At 49.0% G+C, this 23,896-nt stretch overlaps 7 protein-coding genes across 7 annotated transcripts; 4 read left to right on the forward strand and 3 right to left on the reverse strand.

The window, feature by feature from the left end:
* Positions 1 to 119: 119 nt before the first annotated feature.
* Positions 120 to 2,332, reverse strand: FPRO_01571 (uncharacterized protein; the record flags this gene model as incomplete). The annotated part of the gene is made up of 4 exons (XM_031229994.1): positions 120 to 567; positions 618 to 938; positions 991 to 1,376; positions 1,424 to 2,332. 4 exons carry the CDS (start codon positions 2,330 to 2,332, stop codon positions 120 to 122), a joined length of 2,064 nt encoding a protein of 687 aa, XP_031074902.1.
* Positions 2,333 to 4,926: 2,594 nt separating this feature from the next.
* Positions 4,927 to 9,785, forward strand: FPRO_01570 (uncharacterized protein; the record flags this gene model as incomplete). The annotated part of the gene is made up of 5 exons (XM_031230005.1): positions 4,927 to 5,241; positions 5,301 to 5,957; positions 6,005 to 7,889; positions 7,939 to 9,176; positions 9,228 to 9,785. The coding sequence occupies 5 exons, from the start codon at positions 4,927 to 4,929 to the stop codon at positions 9,783 to 9,785; spliced, it is 4,653 nt and encodes a 1,550-aa protein (XP_031074903.1).
* Positions 9,786 to 10,175: 390 nt separating this feature from the next.
* FPRO_01569 (putative Arylsulfatase) lies at positions 10,176 to 11,899 on the reverse strand (the record flags this gene model as incomplete). The annotated part of the gene is made up of 2 exons (XM_031230016.1): positions 10,176 to 11,481; positions 11,535 to 11,899. 2 exons carry the CDS (start codon positions 11,897 to 11,899, stop codon positions 10,176 to 10,178), a joined length of 1,671 nt encoding a protein of 556 aa, XP_031074904.1.
* An 807-nt stretch (positions 11,900 to 12,706) lies between these two features.
* FPRO_01568 (related to RGT2-Sensor of high external glucose concentrations) lies at positions 12,707 to 14,468 on the forward strand (the record flags this gene model as incomplete). The annotated part of the gene is made up of 5 exons (XM_031230027.1): positions 12,707 to 13,204; positions 13,262 to 13,396; positions 13,444 to 13,615; positions 13,671 to 13,872; positions 13,928 to 14,468. 5 exons carry the CDS (start codon positions 12,707 to 12,709, stop codon positions 14,466 to 14,468), a joined length of 1,548 nt encoding a protein of 515 aa, XP_031074905.1.
* Positions 14,469 to 16,922: 2,454 nt separating this feature from the next.
* On the forward strand, positions 16,923 to 19,227 carry FPRO_01567 (uncharacterized protein; the record flags this gene model as incomplete). The annotated part of the gene is made up of 4 exons (XM_031230039.1): positions 16,923 to 17,145; positions 17,201 to 17,434; positions 17,491 to 18,580; positions 18,639 to 19,227. 4 exons carry the CDS (start codon positions 16,923 to 16,925, stop codon positions 19,225 to 19,227), a joined length of 2,136 nt encoding a protein of 711 aa, XP_031074906.1.
* Positions 19,228 to 19,603: 376 nt separating this feature from the next.
* FPRO_01566 (uncharacterized protein) lies at positions 19,604 to 20,875 on the reverse strand (the record flags this gene model as incomplete). Its single annotated transcript, XM_031230050.1, has 2 exons — positions 19,604 to 20,392; positions 20,441 to 20,875. The coding sequence occupies 2 exons, from the start codon at positions 20,873 to 20,875 to the stop codon at positions 19,604 to 19,606; spliced, it is 1,224 nt and encodes a 407-aa protein (XP_031074907.1).
* A 1,437-nt stretch (positions 20,876 to 22,312) lies between these two features.
* FPRO_01565 (uncharacterized protein) lies at positions 22,313 to 23,723 on the forward strand (the record flags this gene model as incomplete). Its single annotated transcript, XM_031230061.1, has 3 exons — positions 22,313 to 22,364; positions 22,478 to 22,954; positions 23,008 to 23,723. The coding sequence occupies 3 exons, from the start codon at positions 22,313 to 22,315 to the stop codon at positions 23,721 to 23,723; spliced, it is 1,245 nt and encodes a 414-aa protein (XP_031074908.1).
* Positions 23,724 to 23,896: the final 173 nt, after the last annotated feature.

Genomic DNA, 23,896 nt, shown 5'->3' on the forward strand with positions numbered 1-23,896 from the left:
TCACCTCTACTAGAGTATATTAAATCTACCTAGTGATCTGTGCTGTGAAAAACTTAAGTTTGCAACAAGCTATGGATATTAGGATATCATACTTATAAACTGGGTTGATGCATTGTTGTTCATACTTGGCGATACATATGTCTCAAAATTTCGGCCATCTGCCGAACGTCAACAGCATCCACTGCCCAACGCTCCAGTGTGTGTATCGCTAGTTCAATGAGCATTTGCCACTGATCAGGAGGATGGATTCGGTGCGGATTAGAGGCAGCAGCAAGAATAATGCATGCGCTTAGGAAGATCTTACGAGATATTAGCCATGTACCACCATGACGCCCGTGGAAAGCGAGACGATGGATCATTTTGGCACAGATATCGACTTCTTTGAGCGCAAGAGTGTGCATCTGAGGAAAGACAGGATCATCTTGAGGACAGTGCAGCAGGTAATAAAAGATAGGGCGAAGCGTATACTCTTGCCAGAGGGATGCCCTGCCTTGAAGAGCAGATGCAAATTCCTCTTCTGGAAGTCTATCGTTTTCAAACTGGACTGCAGCAGGAAGATGGTAATGCCTGAAGCTCCTGTCAGTTTGTAGCCCACGTTAAGCCAAGTAGAAACTTACCACTGCGATATCTGTTGCTCAGATTCATGATACTGGCGAATCAAGTATGTTGGGTGCTTCATCCAATACTCTTCCCCATTTCTGTACAAAAGGTTCAAGGTCTCATCTACCGTACGCCGGATGGAAATTTCGGACAGATAGTAGTACCACCCTCGTTCGTCAACATAGCGTTGCTCTTCATCCTGGTCAATATGTGAGCCTTCACTTCTCGGAGTCTGCCCAGTTCCAGCCAATAAGCCTTCCGGGGGTGTTGGAAGCGGCTCTGGGTATGAGAAACTCTCGAGGGCACTCGGTCGCAATCCTAGTTCAAAGACAAGCTCACTGCAAACGAATCAACACTCAACTACCAGATATATCGGTGATCATTACTGACCTTTCTGCTCGAAAGCAGGTCCAGAAGAGTCTCTGCTCTAAATGATAGTCTGCCGGGTTGTTTTGCCGAAAAGGCACTCGGGGTCTTTCACCACGCTGGCGCAGGTGAATCTCCAGACGGGAACAGGCTTGTTGAACGTAGTACCACGCCCTCAACGGGCGAAAGGCAAATTTCTCGAAGATGGTCGCCAAGACAAAACACTGAATATCTTCAATAGTATTCCCAAGAAGACCCATCCTCTTTTGCGCTGCTGCATAGTGTGGTTCAGCCCTGGGACCCTGGTCGGGGTCGTCTCTTTGCCGAAGCTGCTCCCGAGTTGGCAGGACAAGATACTCATTTGGTTTTATCCAAAAGCCAGTATATTCAGCCAGAGCACATGACAACAGCTAGAATTGTTAGGTTGATAGTATATGAAGAGAAGTGGCGGGCTTACAACGAGGCAGGATGGAGTGTCCCATTTCAGACCATTTTCTTCTGTAGTACGAGCATGCCTCAGGAGTTGCTGGCCGTCCAGAACCGGATTTCGGGGATGCACATGTGCAAGAAACTTTCGGCAGAGGGTGACAAATGAGGATTCATCGATGCCCTTCCCAGTACTATTTGGTTTCTGTACACTGCTTTCTTTGTATCCCGGACTTAGTGGGAACGAGTCAATGTCACGGGCATCGCTCGGGATAATGTTGCTGAGTGCCGGCCATTGAAGCAGGGATTCACAACGTAGAGCAGCAAAGGGAAGCCGCTCAGATTCGTGCGGTTTCACTTGTGATCCCTTTTGTGTTTCGTATTGTGCACCAGCAGAGAACCTTGTCCATGGACTGCCAGCTGCGTGTGTTTGGGGGACTTCGATGTTAGTGAGCATAGGCTCAACATCTGAGAAACGTCGAGGTGAGTGGTTGGTCTTCTGGAGTATCTCTTTGATTTCATCCAGACGGTCCAGTATCTGACGATTGGAAACTGCATCTTCCACCCCATCATCTCCCATCTCACTGTCTGCGTCGGAATAGATGCACTTGGCTCTATGTCGCACACAAAAGCCACATGTTGGACGAACATTATCGCACTTTGTCTTACGGACACGGCAGAATTGACAGGCCGTCACAGCGCGTTTCCTGCGAGTAAAGTCTGTGGTGGTAAGTCGGCGCTGTCGTTTACCCGATCCTTGGGAATTGGCATCATCGTGATCTTGACCGTCTTGGGTGGTGGGCTCTTCCGGCGAGTTGCAGGAGAAGCCTGGCGATGTTGCAGATGTGGTCGGTAACACGGTTGTTGTACTGCCTCTTCTGATGGGAGCACGAAGGTCGAATGAGTATGACATTGGGATCCGAGAGTTGATGCCGGTCATGGTGGACGTCCATTCATACAAGAATTACTGGCTCTTGACATCCGTTCATTCATCCATTCATTGACGGCGGAGGCGGGGAAGAGCGGACGGAAGCCCGAGGTTGGAGAAGCCGAAGCGGGCAAAGGTCATCCAGAAGCTGGGTCTTCCGAAGACGCCAATTTCTTTTTAGTTTTGTAGCCATTTTTGGGGTATCATGAAAGACCATGATTGCCCGCGGTACAAGGTGGAAGGCGTCATCACCATTTGCCATTGCGGCATCCTCTCATGGTGTGGATGTGATAAGGAGTGGAGTTTTGGTGTTCCACTACGAGTTTGAGCTTTGAGTGCATCGATCTCGATTTTATTTAGAATACATGTGTTTAAAGTATGCGATGTGTGTTCGAAGTGAGAGAAACTTGGAGGTTGGTGAATTTCGGTGATGAACATAAGTAGGAGGAGCCAATATCGTCGATATGCATAGACCTGCGTGGTGTTCCCTCATGTTGACCTCGGGTTGAATAGAGAAATGCGATTTAGATACAACAGCTGTGAAGTCTGAAAAGTGTGAATTCATTTGGTAGATAATAGATGAAGCCTTTCACAGTCCCTTCACATACGAATTCAAAAAAGGACTGTTTATACCGGTACAGGGTTACGGTTACTCTACAACGGCTTGACTGGCTAACTGGGTATGGTGTACCTAAACGGTTCGTGTGAAGTTTGGTGGCCGCCTAGCTGATCCCTACAGTTCGTAGCCAAGCAGTATGTAATGATCAGAAATCTCAAGCTACCGCAATTATCAAGGGCACAATCCTGGCATAGTGATGGACAATGCCGTACTTTCGGAATATTTGATTCCGACGTCTCACTCCAATGTTTTGTCAAATGCCCGATGGTATCAGACTCCAGATATTTTCTTACTACGTTGACTAGGTAGTCTATGTGTCTTAGATCTCGCTCGTATGGGTGCTTTCTACATCCTGCGCCAACCAATAATGCATGTCTCAGGAAACCATCCAGGCTTGGCTTGGTGAGTCACGTCGCCGGAACTCTGAATGGGTGTTGATATAGTTCAACAAGGGTCACAGCAGATGCTATCAAGTTGATCATGAATTTGGGCAATTGTCATTCTTCCGTATAACATCCAGTTTTAAGAAAGACTATCCGTTGAAGCTGTTAGTATCTGACCTTGCCCGCTCTGAGATCGCATATGTTGATTGGCTTTCTTGGAAGATGAAAAGAAAAACTCGTTTATACAATATACAATGTCTAATTCAATCGTATCTCTGTCTGTCTAAGGCTCTCCGGATGGGATGGATAAGACGGGATAGTATTGCCCGCTCGTTCAAGGTCCTTCCATAAACGGTTCGCCGGGCCCACCTTCCAGATGTCCACTGAATTTAGCGATCTCCGCACGGGCCAAACGTCCCGGGAACGGCATTCCCAACCCGCTGGGTGGACTTTGACTCTCCGTATTACACCACGCTCAGAATAAATTCTTTAGTTAATCGCCAACTACGATGCGAAAACATAAGGTACTCAATCGAAATTTCCAAGGCAGCTGTGCATAGCACGTCATACTGCCTGGAATCGAAGTTAGTAGCCCAAGGCATCAATTCTACTGCCTATCTCCGGACACAACCTCGCCAGATCCTCCTCATCAAATCTGTCGTTCAAGATGGTTGCTGATCGTACTGGCCCTTGTTAGTCTCCGCCAACCACATGAATGGTTTGTGGTGTTGATTGGCAGGCTCGAAAAGACCCTGCATTGTCACCTCTAGTGGCTGACGAGCGGTGACTGAACGATGCCGGCCTCATTTTGCTTAATGTAAGAGACACAAAAGAGGAGACTTGTCAAAAGATCTTGCCCGAGAGCCCCGGTGCTGGGTGATATGGAGTATCATGTACCTCCGTACTAGGAAGTACACTTGATAGCCGGATCCCGTTGATACCATACTATGGCATTCACGTTCTGCACATCATACCTTGCATTAGAAACGAACTATACTCTTTATGGGTCGCTGATGCCTCGCCGTGAAGAGTCATGGGCAACCTGATATCAAAGGAACTTTTTCAAATCTGCTAGGTTCCCAACAATGGACCTTTGTGAGATATCTCGCAATCAGATCCTTGCCCCCCTCTACCAACCCCCCAGACTATTTTCTCTCAACCCTGTTCGAGCGGTTCGTCGAAGCACTAAGACTAAACTCGATCAAAAAACCGCACCTCTTGATTATCTAACCGAATCTTTCTGACGTCTTGTTCCGTTGACTCAACCCACTCACCACGGATTTAAAGGGTCCTTGTCTTTTTTTTTTTACAAATCCTTGAAGCGGCATCAGCCAGCTTACATGCGTAAGGCGTGACTGATTTCGAATATTTTTAAAACCTGTGCTGGAGTCCTTGTTTATCTTTCCCTTCTTTTCCCTCGTCATTTCGAGCACGTCAAATGTATAGACTGTTTCTAGCCTGGCCCTTTTAAGATTTCACAACTCACTGAGTATAACCACCACAACAACCATACCAGAGGGTGACGACAAAAGTTATATTCTGGCGTTTTTCGCCATTGCTTCTCACGACTCTTCTTCAGCAGATCTGCCCAGGAAGCCTCAATCATGGGTGTGCCCAATAACATCGATGTGATCTTGACTGGCACAGGCCTTGTTGTGGTAGCATTGGCCACTACGCCTGCTCTAGCCACAGCTGTCGCCCAACTACGGAAGCGCACTGCACGGGACAACTTCTATGAGGATGCTGATGGCAAGAGTACGCCTGAAAGCTTGGCCGCTTTCTCAAACCGTCTTCCCAAAGTTTTCATCCTTGCCTTGTCCACTGTCGGTCTTGGAACATCGATTGCAATTTCAGTACTTCAATCGCTTTCGCAGTCAGACTCGCTTTTGCTTGAGAATTGGCTCATTGCTGGGGCATGGGTGAGTATTTGGAATGGAATGGCAATATGCAATGGTCACTGACGTTCTTCTCTAAATAGGCTCTTATTCTTCTCCATGCCATCTCCTTGAGTGCCCATCATGCGCCTGTAAAGGTCCACGATCTTGGCCTGTGGCTTTTTGGGTCTTCTCTCATTGTTACCACCATTGCTGTGCCCCAATTGATTAAGGAGGCTCAGTTTTTTACTCGAGACAACACAGTTGCTCTTGTTCTTCGTGCCGTGAATGTTGGTGCAGTCGTCTTCCTCTGCCTCTTCAGTGTGCTGCTTCCACGCCGACCTGATGTCTTCTTCAAAGACCAAAAAGTCGACGAGCAATGGACTGTTTCTGCTTTCAGCCGCTACACGTGGTCCTGGGTAGACCCACTCCTTTCTTTCGCGGTCAAAAAGAATGATCTGGATGCCAGCGACGTCCCCCATGTAGACCGGACCCTGAGAGCTGCTGATTTGAAAGAGGACTGGCTCGCATCCAAACCTCAAGGCAGTCTCTTCCGCTCTCTGTTTTGGGCATACAAAGGTTCCTTTATGGTACAGCTCTCCCTTACTGTATTCCGCAACATCCTGGCCTTGTTACCTTTCTGGACCATGTTGCGTGTGATCAACATTCTCGAACAGCGCGATGTAGGACTATCCGGAGCATCCAACTTGGAGCTCTGGATTCTGATTTTTACGATGGCTGGCTTTAACCTCTTAGATGCTGTAAGTGCTTCATATAAACATTTTTGTCGTATACTGATGTGTCAAAGTGGGTTGAAGGATGGGTGTTCTGGTACTCATTTGCGAGCATTGCTCTCCCTATCCGGTCGCAATTGTCAACACTGATCTTCGAAAAGTCGCTTCGACGCAAGAACGTCAAGTCTGCAGATAAGTCGAAAGAGTCAGATGAGCCGCAAGACCAAGCGGAAGACAAGAAAAATGAAGAAGATGCCGATGATGGCACAAGTGTGTTGAAGTCTCGGCAGGCAATCGTCAACCTTGTTGGTGTCGATGCGTTGCGAATCTCGAACTTCACGGGTTTCCAGTTCCTGATTATCAACAGCGTCTTCAAACTGCTATTTTTCTCATTCTTTTTGGTTCGCTTGATTGGATGGATTCCTTTCACAGCTGGTCTTATAGCTTGGGGTCTTACCCTTCCCGCTAACACCTACTTCTCTCGAGAATTGCTGTCCAGATCGGATAAGTTGATGAAGCTCCGCGATGAGAAGTTAGCTGTGGTCAACGAAGCTCTTCTTGGAATGAGACAGATCAAGTTCGCTGCCCTAGAGAGTCGCTGGGAAAAGCGCATCTTGGCTATGCGAGAGAGGGAACTGAAGACCTTATGGGGACTTTTTGTTGTCGATACCGGTCTCTTTGGATGCTGGGTCGTCAGCCCCATTTTGCTTGCTGCGACATCACTTGCCGTCTATGCTGTTATGAACGGTCAACTTTTGCCCTCTGTTGCCTTCGTTAGCATTGGAATTTTTAAGGCTTTGGAAGTCTCGCTCGGTGTGCTACCAGAACTCATTACGATGGGAGTTGACACGTTTGTCTCCTTGAAACGAATCCAAACGTATCTCAATGGTCCCGAGATGAAGAATACGCTTTCCGAAGGCACAGATGTGGCTTTCGAAGACGTATCTATTGCCTGGCCCGAAGATGACGAAACACCCGATGAAGATAGGTTCATCCTGAGAAGTCTCAACATAAGATTCCCCGCTGGTGAACTTTCGGTGATTTCTGGAAAGACCGGTACAGGAAAGAGTTTACTTCTTTCTGCCATTCTTGGTGAAACTGATGTATTGGAGGGTTCTGTATATGTGCCTAACACCATCGCCCCAGAAGAGCGTCGCGATGCCCAAGCAAACCTCGGCGACTGGATTATTCCTGGATCTATCGCTTATGTTGGCCAAACTCCTTGGCTCGAGAGCGCATCTCTGCGTGATAACATCTTGTTTGGACTCCCTTTTGTCGAGGAACGCTACAACCAGGTCGTTGATGTGTGCGCTCTTAAGAAGGATCTGCAGATTTTGACAGATGGCGACAAGACGGAGCTCGGTGCAAACGGCATCAATCTGTCTGGCGGTCAGAAATGGCGCGTCACCTTGGCTCGGGCCATTTACTCACGAGCCGATATCTTAGTAATGGACGACGTCTTTAGTGCTGTCGATGCACATGTGGGCCGCCATATCTTTGAGAAGTGTGTCACGGGCGATATTTGCAAGGGACGTACTCGAATCCTCGTCACTCACCACGTTGCTTTGGTGCAGTCGAAGGCCAAGTATATAGTGGAGCTTGGTGAAGGTGTTGCTCTGCATGCTGGTTTGATTTCTGACTTTATCAAGGATGGGACACTGGAGGAGATTCGCCAGCACGAAGAGACTGCGCAGCAAGCTTCTGAAGACGAGACTACGGATTCCTCAACGGCAGTCAATTCCGAGGAAGCATCCATCACAGACCCAGCTGAGAATGATGAGAATAGCACGCTGCAGAAAGTGCCCTCCAAGAACGCTAAGCAGTTCATACAGGAAGAAGTTCGGGAAAGGGGTGTCGTCAAGAAGCATGTCTATCTGACCTATCTGCAAGACAGTGGCGGCGTTGTCCTTTGGAGTATTTGTGCACTTGTTTTTCTTGGATATGAAATTGGCATTCTTGGTGAGCATTATAAATCTATGGTCAAGTTTACCGCTAATATTGATGTCAGGTCGAGCATGGTGGCTTCGAATTTGGACCGGTGATGTCGACGAAAGTATTTCAGTTGGCAGCATCCAGCAGCAACATGGCCACGCCTCAGTATTTTCACTCCAGCATTTCCCTTACTCCTCTGCACCCGAGTTCAGGGCTAGTGGAACTCACTACGATTTGAAGTACTACCTATGGATCTACATTGCCATTTCCAGTGCTACCGCAATTGTTGGCACATTCAGGTTCTTCTGGGCTTATTTCCTTGCTATCAAAGCGAGCCGATCACTCTTTGAAAAGATGCTGTTTACTGTCCTACATACTCCTCTCAGATGGCTCGACACTGTTCCCGTCGGCAGAATTCTGAATCGATTCTCCTCCGACTTCAACATCATCGATAACCGTATCACTATGGACTGGACTCAGTTCATCTCTAACTTGCTATCCCTGATTGGTGTCTGTGTGGCCGCCTTCTTCGCGTCCGGCATCGTGATCCCCTTGGCTATAGTTCTTCTTGGGCTCGGTATCCTACTGGGTAATAGGTATCTCTATGGCGCGCGACCACTAAAACGACTCGAGAGTAACTGCAAGTCTCCGGTCTTCGAGCTCTTCAACGCAGCTCTTGCGGGTGTGTCGACAATCCGAGGCTACAAGAAGACACAGGTCTATATTGACAGGATGTATGAGAAGCTTGACTCGTGGAGCATCATCACCTCTTACATGTGGCTTGTGAATCGCTGGATGGGTCTACGTATGGGTCTTATTGGTACATTGTTCTCGACTATCGTCGGAATAATTGTTATTGTGAGCCCTAGTATGGACGCTGCTTTGGCCGGTTTCACCTTGTCTTTTGCCATGGATTTTGCCGAGAGTATCCTCTGGACCATTCGAAACTATGCTGGTATGGAACTGAATATGAACTCAACCGAGCGAGTTGTCGAATACACCGAACTTGAGACCGAGTCGCTTGAGGGAGAGAAGCCTTCTGCCGCGTGGCCTACTTCCGGAACTATGGAGATTAAGGATCTCGAGGTTTCATACGCCCCTGAACTCCCACCAGTGCTCAGGGGGATCTCCTTTGATGTCAAGAATAACGAAAGAGTCGGTGTTGTGGGGCGTACGGGTGCTGGAAAGTCATCTCTGACTCTTGCCTTATTCCGATTTTTGGAGGCCCGTTCTGGTAGCGTCACCATCGACGGCTTGGACATTTCCAAAATTGACCTGCATAGCTTACGATCTCGCCTAGCCATCATTCCTCAGGTATGTGTATTCGCTCTTAGTTTTACTGCATGAAGACTGACATCTTCTCAGGATCCTGTGCTTTTCTCAGGAACAATCAGATCCAACCTTGACCCATTTGAGGACAATACAGATGATGAGCTTCGCGAGTCACTGGGTCGTGTTCATCTTGTCGACTCACAGCCAGTGACACCTACTAATGAGCCCGCCTCTGCGGCAACCTCGACACTTGCTGCCAAGAATACGAACATCTTCCGAGATCTATCAAGCCCAATCTCTGAATCTGGCGGCAACCTATCTCAGGGCCAAAGGCAACTGCTCTGCCTCGCTCGTGCCATTGTGGCACGTCCTAAGATCATGGTACTTGACGAGGCCACATCCGCCGTCGACATGGCTACCGATGCCCTTATTCAGCGCAGCATTCGAGAGGAGTTTACAGACAGCACACTCATCGTCATTGCGCATCGTCTGAGCACCATTGCCGATTTTGATCGCATCCTCGTCCTTTCAGACGGTCAGGTTGCAGAGTTTGGAACTCCCAAGGAGCTTTGGCAACAAGAGGGTGTGTTTCGTGACATGTGTGAGAGCAGTGGAGAGAAGGAAAAGTTGAAACAAACGATATTTGGCTAGATGATGAAAAGAGTTTAGGACCTCGATCCTAAACGATAAAAGTACTGAATTTAGTATAGCTTTAGTATGCCCTTAGATTGGTTATCTTTTGCGCCGTGGTCTTGTTTCCTGAGGCAAGGGTATCAGTAGAGAAATCACACGATATGCATGTCGCGAATTTTGAGAGAGTGCGCTTGAATTTTGAGACGAGTCATTGATGGCAAGGAAGATTATACACCAAGAAACATTTCTATTCTCTTCAGAGTATATAGCTCGCCGTCAAACAAGTTTACATCAGAACATTTGTCACAGAATAGCATAGGGATCAACAAAGGAACCTGCAACCATATGCCTAAAATGTGATGATAGTACTAATCCTCGCGAGACAAGCAGCCGACATTTGTTGAAGCCCTAAATCTTGGTGACACCGAATTCATGCCCTGGGTCAAACATTCCTGTTTCTGAGTAGTAGATCTCCCATAAATCGATCAGACGATCCATGATCTCGGGGTTATCGTCAGCGAGATCGTGCAGCTCGCCGGGATCGTTCTTCAGGTTGTACAGCTCCCATTTGTCCTTTCCCCTCGGTACGGTCATATACAAAGCCTTCCAGTGACCCTCCCTGATGGCTCGAAGACCGAATAGTTCCCACCCAGTGATCTCCTTCTCCTCATCGTGAAAAGCGGGAGATTGATCTTCGAGATGCGGCACCCATGAGGAACCCCTGACGGGGAACACTTCTCTGCCTCGAAATTGTCTTCCTGGTAAGGGGACACCGGCCAAGTCAAGGACTGTTGGCAGAATATCCATGACTGTGCAGAATGAGTCGGTATGCGATCCGCCAGTCTTTGAAAAAGGAGGGTATCGAACAAGGCATGGACATCTAATACCGCCTTCGGTGATCCAAGTCTTGAAACCCCTAGAGGGCGCCATTGACGCGCATGCCCACTCAGGACCATACCAGATATAAGAGTCCGCCATTCCCATATTGTCAATCGAGTTGTTATAATATTTGTTGATGATCCTTGGGACACTACCAACACTGCCCATCATGGGAACAGCTTCGAGCATAGCCCCTTCAGCGCCGTTGTCCGACATGAAGAGGACAAAGGTATTTTCTAATTCGTCAACAGAGTCGAGATAGTCCACCACGCGGCCGATATTAACGTCTATGAGATCTACCATAGCAGCATAGACTTCCATCTTCCTCGCCGACTCAGCCTTCTCCGTGGGCGACATCTTGTCCCACAGTTCGACTGTCATAGGTGCTGGCTCCGTGTCTTCAGAGATAAGTCCCAGTTTAACGAGATTCGCCAACCTTCGTTTGCGCAAGGCTACTGGCCCTTCGTCGTAGATACCCCTATATTTCTCGATTGTCTCGCGCGGCGCCTGTAGAGGCCAATGAGGTGCTGTGAAGGGCAGATACGCAAAGAATGGCTGTTCAGTGTCTTTGCGATCTTTTAGGTAGTCGATCAACTTTTCAGAAAAGGTAGTTGTCGAGTAAAAGTCTTTGGGGATATCTTTTGGGTCTTTTCGATCCAAGAATCTGTCGTCTTGCATCCAGAACTTGCCGGCGTTCATAGGTGTGAAGAACCCGTGCGCTGGGTCGTCAAGTTGTGGTTCATAGTTGTAGTGATTACAGCACCCTGACAAGAAGACATAGCTGTTGTCGAAACCTCTTGCGTGAGGTGAGGTCTCATTCGTCGTTCCGAGGTGCCTAGCGACAACATTTAGTGATGGACTGAGGCTGTCAAGTTACTCTCAACCTACCATTTTCCAGACATAATTGTATGATAACCAGCATCTTGAAGAATCTCACTGAGCGCAGCAACACGAAAGTTGAGGTACCCCTCGTAGCCAGGCCTGTTTTTATACTTATCCATGAACCTCGCCATGTGCTCTGTCATCTGGCCCAGGCCCGCAATGTGGTTGTCCGTTCCGGAGAACAGCATGCTCCTAGTTGGAGAGCATGCTGAAGCCGTATGGAAATTGGTCAGTCGCACACCAGTCTGCGACAGACGGTCGAGATTCGGAGTCGCTATCTCGGAGCCAAAGCATCCGAGGTCACTGTAGCCTAGGTCATCGGCGACGATGACGAGAAAGTTGGGTTGCTTGCGGGTTGGAATGGAACCCATATTGAGCTTTAAGATGAGACCGCCCTGGCAGAGCAATAGAGAGAATTTCTGACAATTATTTACATTTCGTTTCTCAATCCGGGGCTATCTACCTTATTAACTGTTTATGGAGAGCTCATTGGAGTGTGGAGTTGACAGGATCTAGCTATTACACACTTGATAATGGAGGGTGCTTGAGGTCCACTTAAGTCCGTCTATCCGCGTCTTCTCCGTCCATCTATCCCAAAAGGAGGATGTATCTACCTTTGGAAATGCTTAAACAGAAATATCTATAACTCCCATAGGCCGAGCATAAAGCATCAGCCACTGGCCCAAATGAGAGGAGCCCCAGAGGCCCTCAACATGCGGTACTGAACTTGCCGGCCCCACTCCGAACGTCTTCCGTCTCCGTCTTTACCCGTCATCTCCGTCCCGGCATACACGGACCCGCCTATCCGCGTCGCCAAAACAACCTATCGAACTCCCCGAAATGCGGGGAACCCTTAGCACGCCATTGACTTTACCAGAGATGGGCGACTATCGAGTTCCGGGTTCACTTAACCGAAGCTGAGACTACAGCCATGCCTTTGGAAGACGCTTACACTCGTCAATGATGCCCGTCCAACATCAAGGATACTATCCAAAGCCATGTTCCATCGCGTCCTAGATCATCTCGCGTGATCGAGTCCAGTTCTGACGAAAAGAAGCTTCAATTTATGGACACAATCGGTAGCCATGTATAAATATGAGCATGTATAGTCTTCGGAAACCAAGAGTTGCATCCAGGCCAGCAACTTGATGATCAGAGACTCCGAGCAACAAGCAAATATGGCTCCTCCCAAACGCACCCGCGGGCTCCTTGCCTGCTTCAACGGCCGCCTCATCTATGCTTGTGGCATAATTGCCCTGTCGCAGCTCAACTTCGGCATGGACCAGGCTGCCTTCAGCAACACTCAGGCCATGCCTTTCTTCAAGAGACAGTTCGGAACCTTTGATGAAGCCACTGGTACATACGTTCTCGAGACTGTCTTCCTATCCCTCTTGAACAGTATACAGTTTATTGGCTTTGTGTTTGGCCTCGTTCTTGGTAACCTCTTCAGCCGTCGCTTTGGCCGCCGTCTGGCAATGTTTCTCATGTGTTTCTGGGCTTTGATATCCGGAATCATCTTGATTACGTCCAAGACCCCAACTCAAGCAATCACTGGTCGTACTATTACGTATGTCTACATCGGAATGGAGCTCGCCTTAGTCCCTGTTCTGCAATCAGAACTTGTTCCTGCAGAGGCTCGCGGCTTTGTCGTTGGTACTTATCAGTCTGGTCTTTTGGTTCGTCGGAGACCCCTTTTCCTTCATGGTGTTCTTTTTCGCTGATGGCTGGTCTAGTTTGGTAGCCTCATCATGTCCATCATCTGTCGAGGTACTAGCGACATCAAGGGGCATGCTTCCTGGAGGATCCCCTATGGCCTTTTCTTCGTGATTCCTTCTATCCTCGCAGTAGCTGTGTGGTGGATCCCTGAGGTATGAGAACTACCATGATAGCTATCGAATCTCTCTAATTCTTCCAGTCTCCCCGTTGGCTATTGACCCGAGATCGCCAGGAGGATGCTCTCAACTCCCTCCGACTACTTCGACAAGGGGCATACACCGAAGACGAGATCGAGCACGAATTTCGAGAAATGCAGAATGCCCTCAACAACACTGTTAAAAAGGGCAGTTTTATGGACATGTGGCGAGGAAGTAAGCTAACACCAATTACCAATATCTGGGATATGACATTTACTGACGACCTCAGCGAATCTCAAACGAACTTTGATCACAATCGGAGTCAACATCTTTCTTCAACTCACGGGTCAGAACTTTGCGTCCAAATATGGCACAATCTTTATACAAAGTCTGAGCTCGGTCAATCCTTTTGTTATGTCATGCATCAACTCTGCGCTCAACATTGTTGCTGTCTTCTTGACACAGTTCTTGTCTGATAAGACAGGACGAGTGTGAGTTTTACCTGAGAACTCACTCGTAACAACATCAACTGACGTGATCCGTCAGTCCCTTGATGATAGCCGGAGCAGTCCTTCAGACAGCCAGTCTTATGACCATGGGTGGGCTCGGAACTGTCAAGAACCCCTCGCAAAGCATTCGGTCTGCCATCGTTGCGACCGTGACCCTCTTCGGCGTCGGATTTTCGCTGGGATGGGCGCCTCTCTCACACGTTGTAGCCGCAGAGATCCCAACGACCGGACTACGCGATCTCACATATGCTGTGGGTGCGGTCTTCAACATTGTCATTCAATGGGCTGTTGCTTTCAGTATTCCCTACCTCATTGACCAATCGCATGCTGGCCTTGGGTCTAAAGTCGGCTTCATATTCGGAGTGACTTCGTTCATGGCGACATTATTCTCGTGGTTCTGTATCCCTGAGTGTGGAGGCAAGACTCTGGAAGAAATTGACGAGCTATTCACTCGAGGAGTTCCTATTCGCAAATTCCGTACAATCAAAGTTTCAGTGGATGCAGAAGCTTCGGATGGTGGCGATGATCTCACGAAACCCGGCAAGGGCAATGTGTCACAGACAACACATACTCCTTAGGCGTTGACGAAGGCTAGGTTAAGTCACAGATATTCTTAACAATGGGCACAGTCAGGTGCATGGCTAGTGGATGCACCCAGGGCAATTTTCTACGAGAGCCAAATTAACAAGTCAACTCAAATCAATAATGTTAACTTTCTTGATTATGCACAGCATAGGGGGGGAAACCACTTACTCCATACTCGGTACTCCATAGCATGAAGCAGTCATCCTCGTTCTTTGGCCAATCTTATGCGCCGTGAAAAGGCTAAGTAACTACCTGCCTTGGTGAACATAGAACGGAGTACTCTGTACTGCTGGTGAATCATGGGTGCCCAAGATAAGGGCATCTGGCTACTACGGTGGCTGGTTGGCTGAGGCAGATGCCGACATTACACTCATCAAGCAAGCCGGTGCTGGGTTTCGAGATGCCGCCACGCTGCCTATTCAGGGAGGTGTTGGTGAGCTTATTGACCCAAAGTTTTATGTCTCAAACTTAATCCTATACATAAATAGACGATCCTATCATACAGCTCAAGACAAAGATAACATTAACGGCACAGACGGGTAGCGAGATTATAGGCCCATTCCCCAATCCCAATAGCCATGGCTACCAAGAATTCAGTCAAATCGTAAAATAATACTCTGGAACACGAACAGTTATATCTACGGAGTAGCAGAATGGATATCCATGGTTGTCATGGACATCCATGCCACCCTTCTGTAGCCGGAATCTTGAGAGCTGAAAAAAGCCCGTTTGGTCTCCATAGTGATTGAGGTCAGGCCATTGGAAGCGATGCAGATGATCAAAACGAGCAACGTGATTCGCTAGTTGAGCCTGAATGTCTTGGGACTCAAGGTGCTAGCAAGTGGGGAAAAGTCTCACGGGGAACAAGTCATTGCGATAACTCACTGCTAAGGTAGTAGTAGTCAGCTCGTCACAAGTCGTTTGTTTACATTACATGGGTACATGTTTAAGAATATGGTTGCCTTTCCAAGAGAGGCAGCAGCAATACAAGTCGGTATGTAAAGAAATCAACTGGGATTGAGCCTTTGTTTGACATGAGCCTCTGCCAACAGTGGCGGCTGGTTCTCGGATCCAATGTTTCCACATACATCATTATATCCATCCAATGCCAACGTGAACTTTGATACATGCCGAGTAACAGACTCAAAGAGGCATTAAACTTTTGTTTCTGGTCCTTTTGGTTTTGGGTATCTATTCTGAACTCATCCCCTTTCAGGGCTGATGAGCTTTGGCCCCCATGTTGTTTGGTGCTACTTGGCCCGTCTCAGTTGTCATCAGCACCTGGCAGAACCGTCCATAGAACCCCAGTAGAGTCCCTGGTACACGATGCAGCCGCTCTGACAACCACTTTATTAACTGCGCTGACGAGAGGCCTGAAAATTACTCGGCAATAGGCACCATGATACTCGGCAGAGTCGACTAATTCCTTCCATTGGTTTAGCGCTTGGCTTTCGGCGCAACTGTCTTGGACCTCCACCACTGATAATGGAACCCACTGCTACTCCGTACAGCACGGCTTAAAACAAGATCTTGCCCTGACAGAGGTGCGTTGTCCCCTCTTGACATGCATCAATCCATGGATCGGATGCTGTTCCTCATTGGATCCAGATGCTCCATTTGATCCATCGCCCATGTGTGTGATCGCCCGCGCGTCCGCCGCAACTCATTAACCTCTACTAGGTAAAACTATCCAATGCGTCCACCTACAGCACAGCGCCTTGCATATTTTAGTTAGTCCCGTCGACTGAGGTTGGTGACACGCCTGAAGACACGCCAAAACGCCCTGTGCCTCGTGCCTTGTTCCTCGTGGTCGCGAGTGTAAGAAAGTGACAGTCGTGGTGACATTGGCAGTGACAGTGACAGCAAAGTGATGCGAGCCCCGTTTCTGTTTCTTGGAGGTATCGCCGGAATAAACCTCTAGGCTCCTCTTTTCCAACCATTTACTTTCCCTTCGTTTCCCCTTCTTCCCGTCCCTTTTTGTTTCTCAGATTCAATAAATCACCAACCCTAAACTTCGACTTCCCATCTCTGTTGTTCTCTGTAGGTAGCTCCTAGTTATCTACTGTAGGTACTGTGCAGCTTGCCTTGGCGTCTAATCAAAGGCTTTCAAAGGTCCACACCAGCTCCAGCCTGGAGCTCTAGACTACCTTACTCTCCACCATCAAACTCACCCGTTGTTACTCGACTTTTGGCACTACCGTGCCAATTCCCATCACTGCCGATAACCTCGAACAATTATCCAGAGTTCACCCTCGCCTTCTTTTCTTCTTTGCATATCCACTCTAGGTTCGCGTCATCTCCTCACCCTCGACCGTTGATCTCGTTCGTATTCGAGCGTGGGAGTCACAGAGCTCTTCAGTCTCTTCTCCCACAGCCTCAAAAGGGCGTCTCCCTACCTCACCTATGCAGCTTCCACCCCCGTTTGATCACCTAAACATATCAACACGATGAAAGCTGCTCCTCTAATCATCAATTGGCACGACCAGAATGCCCCCGTTTACTCCGCACACTTCGAGCCGTCTGGAAAGGGACGTTTAGCCACCGCTGGTGGTGATAATCATATCAGAATATGGAGGGTTCTGGTTGACGGGGAGGACCGCAAGGTCGAGTACCTTTCAACCCTTTCAAAGCACAACCAAGCTGTTAATGTTGTTCGTTGGGCGCCCAAGGGTAAGCCTCTCCTGTCCGCATTCACAATTTCCTCTGCTCACAGCTTCTTTTTCAGGCGAGCTTCTAGCCTCGGCCGGCGACGATGGCAATGTGATCCTCTGGGTACCAAGCGAAACACCCCAAACAGCCTTGGGATCCGATGCCCCGGAAGATAAAGAGTCTTGGAGGGCAAAGCATATGTGTCGTTCTAGTGGTGCAGAGATCTATGACTTAGCCTGGTCTCCTGACGGAGTGTACTTCATCATCGGCAGTATGGATAACATAGCACGAATCTACAACGCTCAGACAGGTCAGCAAACGACTCTCAACGACTCGATAACCGTCAGCTTCTAACACAGAAAACAGGAACACTCGTGCGCCAGATCGCTGAGCACAGCCATTATGTGCAGGGCGTCACATGGGATCCCCTCAACGAGTACATCGCGACGCAGTCCTCCGATCGATCAGTTCATATCTACTCTCTAAAAACCAAGGATGGGCAATACACCCTTAGCGTAGACGACAAGACTCCTCGACTTGCCAGCCATATCAAGGCCGATCTTCCTCCTCGGCGAATCTCCTCGAGCAGTCCTGCTCCTCCCGACTTTGGCCATCGCTCTTCGCTTGCTGTCCTCGATTCTGCGCCTTCTATCGGATCCCCTGTCCCATCTGCACCCGGCACGCCTACTTCTTTCGCACTTCCCATGAACCCTCCCAGCGTCGTTAGCCATAGCCGTCGATCTTCGTTCTCTTCTCGTCGATCTGTATCACCAGCGCCGTCTATGCCTCTGCCAGCCGTCATGCCTATGGACCCCTCTCCAAAACCATCGTCAACGTTGAGCAGTGGGTTGGGAATGAAGAATGCGAACCTCTATGCCAATGAGACGCTCACTTCCTTTTTTCGACGACTCACATTTACACCAGATGGCAGCTTGCTATTAACCCCATCGGGACAGTACCAAAACCAACACCAGGCTGAACGAGACGCGAAACCTACTTATGAAGTGATTAACACAGTCTATATTTACACGCGTGGTGGTATCAACAAGCCCCCAATAGCCCATTTGCCGGGTCACAAGAAGCCCTCGGTAGTGGTAAAATGTTCTCCAATATTCTACACACTACGACAGTCTCCTCCTGTCACGCGCAATATAACCATTGACACATCATCCTCAGAGGAGCCTATTCCATCCCTTCCAGAACCTCTGTCGAAACCATCCCCAGCTCCTTCTGTCATGGATCCCCCTCCTCCACCCTCAACCTCATCAGACCCAAAGACATCGGGTTCAGATTCGGCTTCGGCTACACCAGGTCCAAAGCCTGCCTTTTCCCTGCCTTATCGCATGGTCTACGCAGTGGCTACACAAGACTCGGTCCTACTTTACGATACTCAGCAAAAGACCCCTATCTGTGTTGTCAGCAATCTTCATTGCGCCACCTTTACTGATCTTGCATGGTATGCTGGAGTTCCTATCACCTATCAACTGTGTGGATTGACTAACAAAACTACCTAGGTCAAGCGATGGTCTGACTTTAATGATATCGTCCTCTGATGGTTTCTGCTCAACACTATCCTTTACAGCTGGAGAGCTGGGTGAAGTCTACAAGGGTGAAGTCGGTCCGCCCAAGTCGCAAACAGGGACTTCGTCTAATCAAAGCACTCCCATGCCTACCCCAACGACCGTGTTTGCTCCACCTTCACCCTTTCCCAACGGCTCGCATCACCACCATCGCAACTCGGCGAGCTCTTTTACTGCCCCTTCGCCCCCGCAGTCAGCTTCCATTCTTTCTCAACGTCCCTCGTCTCCTGCGAGATCGAATTCGACGTCGTCAATTGCGACCATCACTACACAGGCCAGCACTGTGCCCGCAGCCGGTGTAGTCACCAATCCACCTCTGATTTCTGGCAATGTTCCAGGCATTGCAGCAGCAAATTCTGGCAAGGTGACTGGTGTTCCGCTCACAACACCTCCTGAGACTCCTCGAAGTACCACAGGCAGTGTTGCGGGCACTAAACGCGACGCCAGTGAAGGCGAAAAGGAAGACAGCAAGGAGCCCAAGAAGAGGCGAATTGCTCCCACGCTGGTGGAGCCCAAAAGTTAGGCTTCAAGACGTGCTGAAAGGGGGCATAGTACTACTATTTCAAAAGTATGGTTTTTCTTCGTTTCTGCAGTAGCAGGGATGGATGTGATTCGGTCTTCACAAACATGTGGATCCGCGATTTAGCAAGCATGGGATGGCGTTTGATGAGTCTGGTTGAAACGGATTGATTTACATGGGATTATGGCGAGGTAGTTGTCCTGGCCAGTCTACGGGATATGAGCTCTGCCAGATATCAAGGTAGACGAGCGATACAGCCATGCACTGGGATGGGAAAATGGGAATGGGGCACAAGCCTAGCTAGTTATTATGTAGTCTACACAATAAATTTTGATAGTCTGTTAAGACACTGCGCATGTCTGTTTCCCCTTATGGAGTGTCATTTCAGCACTGGCTTCCAACCTTGACGCTGGATGAATTTATCAACGCCCTCATCTCGAAGAATATCAGCTCCTAGCCGTCCTGTTAATACACTACGCTCATGATCTGGCCCCCGGACGTAGAATGGGTATGACAAGCGTTCGTTGTCGCTCTGTTTGTTTTTAGTCTCAGTACGGTCTTCGAGTTTCCAAACTGAGCGGTTCTTGACTCTTTCTTCCACAAACCCGCAAGCCGGGCGATCAAGTGAAAGATACCATCGTCGTTGATGTACACTACCAATGGTGTTGGAAGCCCCCGGATATGCATTCGTTCTGCGGACCTCTTCATCTTCAAGCTCACGTATCTCACGTTCCATGGCGGAAAGGTCGTCTGTGTTGGTTCCCGCATCAGTGTTTGAAGGGACATCCTCACTCGCATCACCCTCACTGTCCTCACCACTCGTCTCAGGTTGCGTCTCCGCCTGGGCATGACGGCGTCGTCGTTTCCGAGGTGTTTTTCCGCTCCTTACTCTACCGGCCACATCTTCTGACCTAGTTAAACGAAGGTTCAGGATATATGGATCTGGTAAGCGCGATCCATGCAATCGAATACGTATCTTGCGGCTCTGAAAAGCGGCGTGTAGAAGAGCTTGCTGTGTTGGCGAGGTTGATGGACCTGGTGAGGACGTTGGAGAGGATGGATCAGCTGTTGGGGCATGCTTGCTTTGACGGGGGAGGATGCTATATGTTCCCGTGTCCCAAATGAGAAGTGATCCGGTTGAGGCTGACGCAGTCTCTATAAGATGATTCTACGCAAACATTAATTCTTTTCTTCTATAAGGAGCAAGATTCCATACCCATAAGCAGTGAATTCGCGTCTCTGTCGCGTTTCGATTCAACCGAATACTCTGAGGGTCGCCCGGGACTCCATACATGATCGCCCAGCTGGCGCTACTGGTCTCGTTGATCTGAAGACGAAGGTCATAGTGCGTGCCAGCAATTGGGTGATCATGTTGATGAATGACGAAATGAGCACCTGCAGAGCTTCCAAAGTTTTCAGTATATAGTGAGGTGTACGACGATATCGATAGTGGCGATTGGGTTAATATATGTCTCGAGAGATGAGCTTTGAAATGCGAGAGATGGTCCTCTACAGTGGCTGATCCAGACTCTATGTCGGCAGCTGTTGGTGGTTGTGAGGGCGACAGTGAATCGAGAGTCCATTCGAGATTTCTTCTTTTTATAAATGGATTAGAGATGAAGCCAGGACTTGGTGGTCGCTTTCCAACCATGATGTATGTTGTGTTGTTTGTTGTTATAGTTGAGTTTCCATTGAATCAAGATTGGCCCTCGATAGCTATTCTTTAGGTAGTTCAAGAAGCTAGTTTGGGTAATTGTTTTCATTATGTTTCAGAACTCGGTTTGAAATCTAGAACAGGCTTCCTAGATTTGGTGTTTATTTTCCGTAGCTGTATTTAGGTACTATATAATACTTTCATCACATAATGTTCCCTAAAGTAGCCCGAATGTGACAATATATGATAAATCTTGGTAAGATGAAGACATTCGCAATAGGAGCAACTGGCTCTTCAGGCCAGAAGCACTATAATACAAAAAGGTATCACAAGTGATTAAGACAGACAGTAAAGGTATAAGAGGCCCACGTATATCTTTATACACTCATCATGGGTTGATTTGATAGTTTGTTCGTTTACTCTGTTCCCATCATATTGGATGCCATAGGGTAGGTGAGTTGACAGGATGGCGGCTGAGATTGACGTAAGGTTGGGTAAATAAATCACTAGTCCCTGGAGCCGATTGTCCGTGGCGAAATCGGAAAGCATCAACGTCACATGGAAACTTACCTACCTATGGCCGGCAACAACGGCCAACGGAAAACGGGTTGATTGCAGTGACAGGCGATAAAAAGAGCATCAATTGATGTCTCAACTAGCATTCACGAGCTATTGTACCTGAAGAAATTGGATGCAATACTCGTATGTAAACTCATCAACGAAATGCCCAAGTATAGGTAGGTACCAGTATCAGATCATCAAACATCATCAAAATCTCAAGAGGCAAGCGACCCTTTTTCACGAGTCGTATTGCCTCAAAGAGGTAAGAACGATGAGACTCGGCGGGGCCTAGTCTGCCGAGGTCTGGCTTCTGGTTCGGTCCCATTCGCCCCCGGATTTTTCTTCCCTTTTAAACTTGAATGCGCCTGCCCCCAAGTCTAGTAGCCTAGGTTAAGTGAGGTCCCACTAATTTTTATCTCTAATCAACTCCATCTTTCTCGGCTTTTCGTCTGCGACAATCTCGTCTCCCTCCTCCTTCTCATCACCTCCACGCCCACGCCCGTCACCATCGCCAATCTTTGCGCGTCTTCAATCCTCGAGAGATAGCGACCCTCTCAGTCTTATCAGATCTCGGTATCGGCGGCTCTTTTCCCCGTATCCCGAGGCAACTCCGTTGTCCCCGCGCGCCGCGGTTACGCTAACTGGGGCTGCTGCATATAATCACGGAGTCAGTCTCCGATTTTGCGTCCGGTACACTTTCCGAGGTCCACCACCAAACGTCACGAGGAGTGGCCAACGACCAAGACAAGTCTGCTTTACTAGGAGGCTCAACAACTAGCCCATTCGATTTCTGACACTGTGATACCGTTTGTCGGTACTCCATTGTCCGAACCCGGCTTTTGAACCCTTCCTCCTTGCGATAACAAGAATATCATGGCCTCTCCACCCAAGCCCTGGGAGCAGCCTGGCGCGGCTGCGACTGCTGGTAAGTCGCATTCATCAATTCTTCTCTCTTACTATCTCCTTTTCCATGTCTTCTACCAGTCACCTTTCCCTGACTGCCCGCATTAAAGCGCCTTCCTACTCACTATACTATAGCAACATCGCCTATCTCGCCGTCAGTTGCATCCGGAACTACAACATCGATCACCGATTCGTCTTCTGCCCCTCCGCTTCCTAGTCGACCTTCTTCTCTCACATCAACGGTCAATCAGAACGCTGCCAATTACAGCAGGATGAATTCCTCCCCGTATAGCTCAATGGGTGGCGCCTACTCATCACCCTATTCCAGCCCCTACTCGCGATTTGGCATGGGCGGTATGGGCGGCATGAGTGGCTATGGTAGCATGTATGGCGGAGGTTACGGTGGCTATGGAGGAGGCATGTATGGTGGCATGGGCGGTGGCATGTACGGCGGTGGCATGGGAATGCCTGGCGACCAAAACAGCTTGACCAACACCTTCAACAATAGTACTCAGGCTACCTTCCAAATGCTCGAGGGCATTGTCACGGCCTTTGGAGGCTTCGCTCAGATGCTTGAGAGTACCTACATGGCTACTCACTCCAGCTTCTTCGGTAAGTTTGTCAGTGTGATGGTTCAGGACAGATAGTCAACTAACAGTTCTTAGCCATGGTCTCGGTCGCTGAGCAATTTGGTAATTTGAGGGATACTCTGGGCTCCGTGCTGGGCATCTTCACATTGATGCGCTGGATTCGTACATTGATTGCCAAGCTTACTGGTCGGCCGCCGCCTGCCGATGCGACTGCCCTCACACCAGCTGCATTTGCACGCTTTGAAGGCCGGAGCGTTGGACCAGATGGTAACCCACTTCCTGCGAAGGCCAGCAAGAAGCCCCTACTCTTCTTTGTCCTGGCCGCCTTTGGCATTCCTTACCTAATGTCAAAGATGATCAGGACGCTTGCTGCCTCACAAGAGCAGGAGCAGAAGCGTCTTCAGGCCCAGGCAATGGAATCACAGCAGCCGGTCGACCCCGCTAAGCTTGAGTTTTGCCGACTCACCTTCGACTTCCTCCCTCAGCCGAACACAGGCATGGAGCTCGAGGCAAGAAAGGGTGACCTCGTTGCCGTCCTAAGTAAAAACGATCCCTCCGGTAATCCCAGCGAATGGTGGCAGTGCCGATCCCGCGACGGCCGCCAAGGCTATCTTCCATCTACCTACCTCGAAGTCATCAAACGCCCGGCACAAGAGCCCAAGAAGATCAAGGCCGCGCCCAGCGAGAGCAGCCGCACAAACTCCCTAACCAGCTCGATTGTCCGCCCCGAGGATGGGAAGAGCGAGTATGCCTCTGCCGACGGCATGCAGAGGAGCCACTTCTACTCATAGAATGGTGTCAACCACATTGAAAGCGTTGATAATCACATAAAGACGGCAGTTGTATAATTCTGTCTTGGATATTGCAAGGGTGCATTGGTGATTGGATTACAAAAGTTATCACGGAGTTGTTGGGCGGGTTTCACACACATATTGTATTAGTTCCTAGCGTTCGAATGGTTTCG

The sequence above is a fragment of the Fusarium proliferatum genome (assembly GCF_900067095.1).
Source record: "Fusarium proliferatum ET1 genome assembly, contig: FPRO_scaffold001, whole genome shotgun sequence".
Taxonomy (NCBI): Eukaryota; Fungi; Ascomycota; class Sordariomycetes; order Hypocreales; family Nectriaceae; genus Fusarium; species Fusarium proliferatum.